This window comes from Takifugu flavidus, chromosome 16 (assembly GCF_003711565.1).
Source record: "Takifugu flavidus isolate HTHZ2018 chromosome 16, ASM371156v2, whole genome shotgun sequence".
NCBI classification, from domain to species: domain Eukaryota; kingdom Metazoa; phylum Chordata; class Actinopteri; order Tetraodontiformes; family Tetraodontidae; genus Takifugu; species Takifugu flavidus.
Genome location: NC_079535.1, coordinates 4297433 through 4306776, shown reverse-complemented (window position 1 = coordinate 4306776; position 9344 = coordinate 4297433). Strand labels below are relative to the sequence as shown.

At 46.1% G+C, this 9344-nt stretch overlaps 1 protein-coding gene across 1 annotated transcript in view; it reads left to right on the top strand.

Moving 5' to 3' along the window:
• Positions 1–3575: 3575 nt before the first annotated feature.
• Positions 3576–9344, top strand: part of grin3ba (glutamate receptor, ionotropic, N-methyl-D-aspartate 3Ba) — a 51004-nt gene continuing 45235 nt past the window's right edge. The window contains exon 1 of the mRNA XM_057059347.1: positions 3576–4421. Coding sequence (XP_056915327.1) covers positions 3891–4421 — 531 coding nt within the window. The 5' untranslated portion in view covers positions 3576–3890. The remainder of the gene's footprint in view (positions 4422–9344) is intronic.

The window sequence follows — 9344 nt, the reverse complement described above, 5'->3', positions numbered from 1 at the left end:
CTCTCTCTGCCCGATTCCTCTCCCGGCGCTCCTCCTGCAGCCCCGCTCGATTCTTTATCTCTCTTTGTTTCTTTTCTTTCACCCTCTCTGTTCTCCTCTCCCACCTCTGCCAGGCTCCTCGTTTGCTTTGCTAAAAGGTGAAATTAGCGCCTTTAGCGGCGTGCCAGAAAAACCAAGTCAAAGCTCTGGGGGCCTTTCCAATGGCTCGGCGCTACCTGGGTGTGTACCGACAGATTACTGAGGATTAGATACAGGCGATGCAAACCTGCCCCCCCCCACCCTTCGCAACGGTGCATTCTCCCTTCCTCAAATTGGCAGTTGTTGGCTCACCCCTCAGCTGAACCGCTGTGGTCTCCAGAAGCCTTTCACCAGTGTAATTACAGTTTGGACTCCAGGATGAGCCACTGATGTGCTCTAATGGTCAGGGCTGTGCGGTCTGGGGGCAGAGAGCAACATTTCTGTCTCCCTCTAAAGAAAAACTAAATCTAAAAGGAAGAATTAAGGGAGTGTGGGGTCAAAGGTCAAGTCCCACCCACACAGAAGTATAATGCACAGGGTTTTCCTGCTCGGGAGGGATCGCATTAGAACATGTTCTGCCTCATTATACGAGCGGACCATGTTTCATCACACGTGAGAGTCCGCTAATGGCTAACGTATCGCTGTAGGCGGAGGTGAGTAGCCAACAAAGATGGGGAGGTGCAGAGGGCAGGAGGTGAGGAGTGGGTGAGGGATGAATCCCACCCCGTGAAACTGAGAGGCGGTCTTTGTTAGAGGAGATGAAGGCCTACTTTAATTGAGTTCCCGATGCCGGTTTAATCCCACTCTCATATTAATCCCTGACAATGTACACAATCAAAACAAGCACACCCATGTGTGGGGGGAAGAGGGGTGGTGGGGGCTGGGTTGGGGTTGGGTGCTGTTGATAGGGAACACTAATGCAGATTGAGTGTCCATGCGGGACATGTGCATAACCTTTGGGGACAAACTAAGGACGCGTCCCATTCATCCGTCTCCCTGAGCTCTGAAGGGCGGCAGGGTGGGGATGCAATCTCACTCCAGAGACCTCATAAGCCCCCCTCCTAGAAGGAATGGCGGTGCTCAAATATACATACGACCATTTCTCTTCTCCTTCTTCTTCGGAGCACAGCTTTGTTCCCAGCAACAAGTGAGAACGAGTCACCTTGTCCAAGAATAAAACTCCATCTCAGAGAATCGTTTTAAAATTCTGTTTGTGTCCTGAAAAATCTCTGTTTGTACAACCTGCTTCCGTTTGGGTTTCAGCCACTTAGCAGCATATTAAGTGTGTCTGAAGCCACTAATTCATTTCACAGTTAATTCTGCTCACACTAATGATGGATCCCCTCACTCGGACTGTTATTTTTAGATGTATGGAACAATGCAATGAGAGACCTTGTGATTCAGGGAACAATAGGTGTAAAATGAAAACATTTAGCTGGATCCATTAATCCAGTACTCGATTTATGTCGTTTATTTATAGGGATTTTGCCTCATCGTGTGTGTGTGTGTGTGTGTGTGTGTGTGTTTGGTGAGAGAGAAATCCTCGCTTAAATTTTATCTTGCTAAAATAGCTCATAATTGGAAATATCTTTCCAAGTTTTAGTTGTCCAATGATTTGTCCCTCTTTGAGAGTGCCCTCATGGACCCTTAGACAGAGGCAGCAACAGATGTCAGATGTCCATTTCTTAAACTATTCTGAATCAGTCTCCTCCTCAAACACAGGTGTTATTTTTCAACCATGCAAAAGACAAAAACAATAGACGATGGTTGAGACTCGATTATGACCACTCATTTTATTATAAAATTAAGCCAATAAAGTCACTGAAACGTTTTAGTAATTCAATAGTTTGAGTTGTTTTGGTTCTCATGTGTTTTTGTCTATAAGGTTTGTCGTGTGCGAGGACTCCGCCCACTACTTCCTGTCTTTGTTTTATTTTCCCTCCATTTTGTAAAGACACCTGATCTTAGTTTGGTCTGAGTTTAGCCTGTGCCAGATGGTGGCCTGGTACTCCTATAGCTTGGCAGAGCTCTTGCATGTCTGCAGCCTTTATTTCTTTCCACCCAAGGATTAGATTTGTGTTTTCGTAATGGTGTTTAGACATATAGGACAAGCTTTGGATTTTCACCGACCTCGACTCGACTGGTTAATGGGTGTTTTTTGAAGATTGATTAAATCATTTAATACATGAGATTGGTGCCGCCTTCTCTGCTTGTGGGTCCTTCTTTCCTGAAGCCTAACAGAAACACCCGTAACACAGGTGTGTGTAAAGAATGAGGGTCTCACCAAGTTTAGTAAAACATAAACAAGGCTTTCCTGCATGATGTACGTGGCAGTATTGATGGTCAGACTCCAATGGATAGAATCTTAGTGTTAGAATTCAACATCACATGGTCTAATCTTGTTGGGTTCTAATGGTGATAAACTGTCCTCTGATGATATACTCTTTATCTCTATGCTGTGGTGCCCCATTTACCCAGAGATAAACCCTCTAAACCCCGAGTTTGAACCAGTCCTGGTTGTTTCCACAGGTACCCGAGGGAGAACCTCTGAAGATCCATGTATGTTTAATGCAGCTGGTTTCTCCCGCCGAACAAAGCCCCCAGTGTTGGTTTTCATCTCCCCACTATGATGAAGCAAGTCGAGCATGGAGGACAGAGGAGGACAGGTGGGGGAGCCTTGTTTTTGCCAAACTGCATCAGATTTGTCAGAAAATGACACTGACCCAGTCGGCTGTGAAATGACTTGTTGATCCCGCGCGGTGACACCTCTATCTGCAGGGACGCGGTGGACACCTTCTCGCGTCAGACCAGGCGCTGCAGCATCAACCCCTGTGCCGAAGCCTTATGGGAGCGGATAAAAAAAAAGAATCAGAGGCAGAAAACCAGTCAAATGACTGCTCGAAGCACCACCGGTATCTGACAAACGAGGGATTATCTGGAAACGGGGACGCGGGGACCCACAGAGCCAGATTTCACTGGGTTGACTTTGAGATTTACTGCCTGTTCTGCTCTAATGACGGCAAATTAGATCAGAGGAAAGAAGAGTGAGTGAAGGGAGGGCTTACTGCTGGCCCCTGCATGGGGCCGAATTATGGCGGGTCTGCTCTGTCCCTGGTGCTGAAAAGACCTCTTTAAAATGCATCATGTTCTGTTTGGACTGAAGGAAGGTGTTTAGATCCAGTCTCAAATGTGTTAGCAACTGACTGGAGGTGCATCTGGGAAAGTTATCCTGCGCAGCAAATAAGCACCATAACCAGAACATTTATTTGAAATTATTAGCGTCCTTTCACCTGCTCTAGACACAATTCAAGCATAACAATGGAGCCAAATGTGTGTCAGAACTCATGAAATAATCAAAAGCAACAGTCTGCTGTTGCTTGGACTCGCAGTTTGATAAAGTGCTGCGGCTTCTGTGGTGAAGACCCTGGGAAGCGGAGGGAAATGTTACCCGTCGACTTTTCATTAAAATTCAGGAAGAAGCGGGCTCCGTGAGAGGTTAGATTATTGGCCGGCAGGCGCACGGACACACACACACACACACACACACACACACACAAGCACGCACGCACCCTCGCCACAGCTGGTGCGCCTTCCTCCAGCAGAGACTGACAGAAGCGGGGCGACCGCTCTGAGCTGTGCGCGCTCATTCCTCCTTCGCCGGCGCGCCTTTCACTGTCGACAAGAAAACTTTGAAGAGGTGAGAGCCGACAAACCGCCGTCGACACCGCACATCAGTGAAGACAAAGAAGGGAGAAGGCAAGGAGCACCAAGTCCGGGAAGAAGCGGTGGAGGAAGCCGGGAGAGAGAGGGAGCTATGCCATCTCCCGCTGCGCAGAGCCCAGTCCTCCACTGTTGCGTGTCGGAGCTGCAGCATGCTGTCTCTCTTTGGACTCTGGACCTGCTGCCTTGCCCCCAGGAGACCTCATCTCCTTCTCTTCTCTGCCAGATCACTGCCGCTGCTACTCTTATCGGCTGTTTTCTGCTCCCCGGAGTCGTGCTTCCCGCACCCGCAGCCGTGCCACATCCTCGCCCGGATCGGACACACCGTGCGCCTCGGCGCGCTCCTGCCCACCCGTCAGCCGGCACGGATACAAAACGCGCTCAACCGCGCCCTGGTCAGCCTCCGGCACCAGAGCAGCGGGGCAGACTCTGCCGCGACCAACTCCCAACCCCCCTTGCTGCCCTACAACATGAGCCTTGAGATGGTGGCTCGGTCCCCCGCGGGAGGAGACCCGCTCTCGTTGTCCCGTAGCGCCTGCCAGGACCTGGTGGTCAGAGGGGTGTCAGCCGTACTCGCCTTCCCCCGCTCCAGAGAGGAGCTGATCCAGGTGGAGTTCCTCTCCTCTTTCCTGGAAATCCCCTTCATCTCTATCCTGGAGGACACGGAGCCTCTTCTTACCAAGGTGGGTGGACGGAGCGCGTAAGTTTCTGCATCGGTGCGCCGCCTCTAATCAACTGTATTATTTGAATTTAATCGACCAGAAACCTCTTTGGGGCGCGTTTAGTTGGTTGTCATGCTTTCCGCACGTTGTGCCTCCGTCAGCAGCAGCCAAGGGCCAAAAACAGATTTCCATTTGGCGTTTATCACAGAGCTGACAGTCGGGGCTGAACCGCTGACTGACCCACCCGCCTGTGGGCGATCTGAGAGCTGAGCCGGGCTGGGAGGGACACAGCATGCGCGCTTCAAGGCAACAGTGTTTCATTGAGAGCTGTTCTTCAAGGGCAAGAGCGATAAATAAAATAAAATAAGGCAGCAAAACACATTTTAAGACTTTTGGTGCGCGGGGTTATTTTAGTTGTTCACCTAATTATGTTCTTCCTGCTGTTCAGATTAATTTCAAAGGAGCTGCCAAAGCTGCAGGCCCGCTGCATCTGTAATATCTGCTGGCCTTGTCTTGTGTTGGGCTCAAGCAGCCGAGGATTAGAGGGGTGTGTGTGTGTGTGTGTGGTGTGTGTGTGTGTGTGTGTGTGTGTGTGTGTGTGTGTGTGTGTGCGCGCGAGAGAAAGAGAGAAAACTGTGGCATCTTGGCAACTTCCCAGCTAATGTTGACACACAGAGATGGATGCTGGTGAGACAGACAGACAGACAGACAGACAGACAGACAGACAGACAGACAGACAGACAGACAGACAGACAGACAGACAGACAGACAGACAGAGAGCATTGCTCAGGAAATCAATGGGAGTGTATTTCACGCTAGCAACAGTCGGTCCAGGTCCAGTTGGAACTGCAGGCTGCACACACACACACGCATCCTTGTACTTCTGTCTTTGTGAGGACTTTCACGTATTATGGTATAATGCATTAGCCAGCCTCTTAATCGAACCTTAAGCATCCCAACCAACCCCATGACCCTGACCCTGATCTAAAGCCAATTCTACCCTCAACCTTAAAACCAAGCCTTAACACTCAAACAGTCCTTTGAAGTTGTGTGGACCAGCCACAATGTCCTCACATCACAAAAATGGCCTCACTTCGCAAGCAGAATGAGAATGTGTGTGCAGTTTTAGAGTGTGAGGCACATATACACGCACAGGCAGCAGAGACATGAATAGTCAAGCTCAGGAGCGTAGAGAAGGCAGGTTCAGGTAGAGGACAGATGTTTTTATACTAAACCTCATGACAGCTGTAGAAATCAGCCATGTAGCTGTTGCTGCCTGGCTAAAGGAGGGAAAACAGTGGCTTGAGAAGTATTTGTTAAATTGAAAATAAACCCTGCAGCAGATGAGGGAATGAGCGCTGGACGTGTGTGATCTCGCGTATCTTTTCCTATTTTCGTTGGGAAAATCAAGCTTTGCCTTTGACTCTGGGCCTTTCCCACCTGTTTGCCAACATGTTGCACAAAGTGTGAAGCTGGTGATTCTCCTGGGAAAACCTGTGCAGTTGCTGGGAGAAGTCCCACATGATCGATGAGGGAGGAGTGTGTTTTTAGTTGGGACTGAGCGCAGCAACAGATGCACCAGCAGCACAGTGTATGTGGTAAAATTCCTCCAAAACGTGTAGTGACGAATGAATGTTGGATTCTCTTTTTACAAAAACACCGAAAACCAAATCTTGATAATGACGGAGGCAGGAGGGAATCAGACCACTGAAAAATCGGAATTCATGACGCAGGAAACTCAAGCATGCTGGTGCAGAGTAAAGATTTGTCTTTCTGCTTTTTCTATTCCTCCCATTTTTTTAACCTCCTCATTTCTTTTTTTCTGCTCTGTTGCTTTTTGATGCTTTGATCCTCGTCTTTCTGGCTCTTTTATGCTTCTATATGTTCCTCATCTCTTTCTTCTTCTTCCCTTTTATGCATTTCTTCAGGCCATCTTTCCTGAAACTTTATCTCTCCCCGATCCTCCGCTCTTAACTTTTCCTTCATCTCATCAAAGCAATGTTCTACAATTTTACCAACAAAACAGCTGTAACTATAGTAACAGTCTGTGCAGCTGCTGTAGGATGGCAAAAATTGTCTCCAATGTCCAACGATAAGTTTTTCCAACCCAGCAATCTTTAAAAAGATCACACCAACTCTATCTTGTCCAGTAAAAACATGTTTTGTGAAAGATACAACATCCTTATCACAACCTGTTGACGACAGGTTTGCACCACCTTTACCAACGTATGTTTTATCAATGTTATGGATTATTTAGCATAATTATTTATGTAAAGCACTATTCATATTCACCTGATATGAAATATGCTGAGTGTATCTGTTGTTCTGAACCACAAATAATTCCAAAAGGATGTTAAATATGGTTAAAAGGAATTCGTATAAGTTAGCGTTTCCAGGTAAACTCCATATTTACAGTCATTTTAAAGGGTGTGCTTATAAAAGACCATGTGGTGAAAGGGGAAAAGAGCTGAAGCAGAAAACAAACATGCGCGTCAGTTTCAGGCTAACCCTAACCCAGCTTCAGCCATCTTCTCCATGACCCTGAGATGTTTGAGAATTCACAAGCCCTCACGCCTCCTGGTCATGTGACTGTTCGTCCCCCCCCCTCCCTTTTGCTATCAGAACCCTTCCTCAGAGGACATTCTCGGGCTTGTCTTTGAGGAGCATTTGGTTGTTCATAAGCAGTGATCAAAAGATGATCGACCCTCCCAGACCTCAGCCTCTGCAGGTCACTCTTCTGACCCATCAGAAGAGAGTTTTCACTCCCAGGGATGTGCAGACACTATTGATTTAACCCTTTGTGTTGATCATCGTCGGCTTGTGTTGCTTTGATTCAGTTGTTGCACTGGTTTGCTTTCAAAAATGTTAGATATAATGCAAAAGATATTAAGTATTTCTCAGGCTATTTACAAGTCAAAATATACTTTCTAAAGAATTTTACTAGAATCGAGAAAGTTGTGCGAAGATTACACTGTTGAAATTCAGGAGAAAACATTTTAAGTTAAAAAAAAAACAGGCTTATTTAACATAAGTATTACACTTTTATTGTGAGTACTTTCTCTACTTTACCCAGTGGAACCACAGAATCATGCGTAACAAATTTAAATGGAGCATCGGGTTTTAATTAAAGATGGAAGGTAGGCTTCAGAACAGGATAAGTCCTCCGGGGAGAACAAGGAGGAAACAAGTGAAACAAAACACACACTTGTGCCAAAAACCGGCTGGATCTTCTTGAAACTTGATCCAGAAATGTTTCCTGTGTGGATGCAAAGAAAAAAGGTTTTTTGAGCAGAGTCAGGGAATGTGGGAGATCTTTTTTAATCACTCTCTGGTGATAACTAACCAAACCGAAAGTCATCATTATGGGCTTGATGCATCATTTTATGTAGTTTGACAGAGTTTCAGTGACAGCAAATCAGCTTTCCGCCTGTTTTCTCCTTCCCCTGCTAACCCGGGTTGAGCTGTGGGACTCGTCTGAGAGGTGGAATAGCTTTTTCCTCCCAGCCTACTTAAGCTAATTAGAAGCACTGCGTGAACCCCCCCCCCCCCCAACCGGGCCGTAAATCTCCCCCTTCCATCTATGGCGGGCCAAATGAGGGGCGGGGAAGGGAAGAGGGGACCTAGGGAGGAAGCTAAGGAAAAGGAAAATGGACTGCTAATTCCCATCGGCATCATAATGGACGTTTCAGGTGTTTGGTTTTTGTTTTTTTTTTCCCCATCAGGCACATTTTTTCATGGAATTAGAGGAAGAAATGAAATTGGAGATATTTGATGTTTCAGTGACAAAAACAGCCCTCAAATAACCTTAATTAACCCCCCAAAATGAAGGAGCTGGGTTTTGGAATTGCTAGAACGCTAGCGCGTGTTGGTGACACGGAGACTCATTATAAATGTTATAATTCAGCTGCTCTGTCACGAACAGATTAAATTTAAAACACAATCTAGGTCCATTCTTAACGCAGGCGGCCATTTTAAAAGGGCCCGCCTCGCCAAACAACCCCTGATCCGCCGATAAGATCACAGGAATTATTTTGTGGATCATGATTTCTCCTCTGGAAATGTATTAGCGGTGAGAGCGGAAGGAAATGGTTTTTGCTGATTCCTCGCTGTGATTAGGTGAGATGGGCGGCTCGCTACAAATTCATTATTCGCAATACTTCACAGTGGAAGCTGCATTCTGGCCTCTGGCTTCTTTATTGGGCTTTTTATAATTATTTGGTTGGGAAAAGGATATAATATCTATAATATAAATGAGCATTTTGCTGTCATTTCCTGTCTTTCCTATTGTTGATCATATGTATGCACATTTTTTAGCATATTTCTTTGGATCCTGTTGCTCCACTTGAGGATTCTGTTTCCTTCAGTTTTACTAATGCTTCTCTTTCTCTCCTCTTTTGTCATAAATCTGTTTCTACCGACTCCTCCTTTTTTCATTTATTTATATTCATGCTTTCATTCTTTTGTCCTCTGTTCTTCCTTTTCGCCCTCTGTTCTCTCCTTCTCTTTGTTTTTGAGATCAAAGCAATTTTCTACAATTCTTTGCGAAGTAAATGTGAAACCAGAGTGACTGTAACATAGTTCCCTCTACGCCACTATAAAATAGGCTGCTCAACATTACATGGAGTCTTTTTAGCTTTAGGAATTGTGCGCTAATGCTGATGTCTTGGATTGTGTTTCCCTTCCTTAGCCATCTACAATACTGTAATTGGTTACCAAGGTAACATGGCGACCTGAAGTCTGTAGAACTCTGAATACATCACTCAAAGTCTTGGGAACATTTAGGTTGACAAAAAATATTATGTATCATAAATGAAGGTGCTATGATGTGGAATAACCTTTGTGGTTTTGGCTTGAAGCACTTTTCCCTTTTGCAATTCATCCCACCTGCATTCAGTCATTAATCGCTTCTCCTTTTTTCCCTTTAAATGACATCCCTCATTCTGC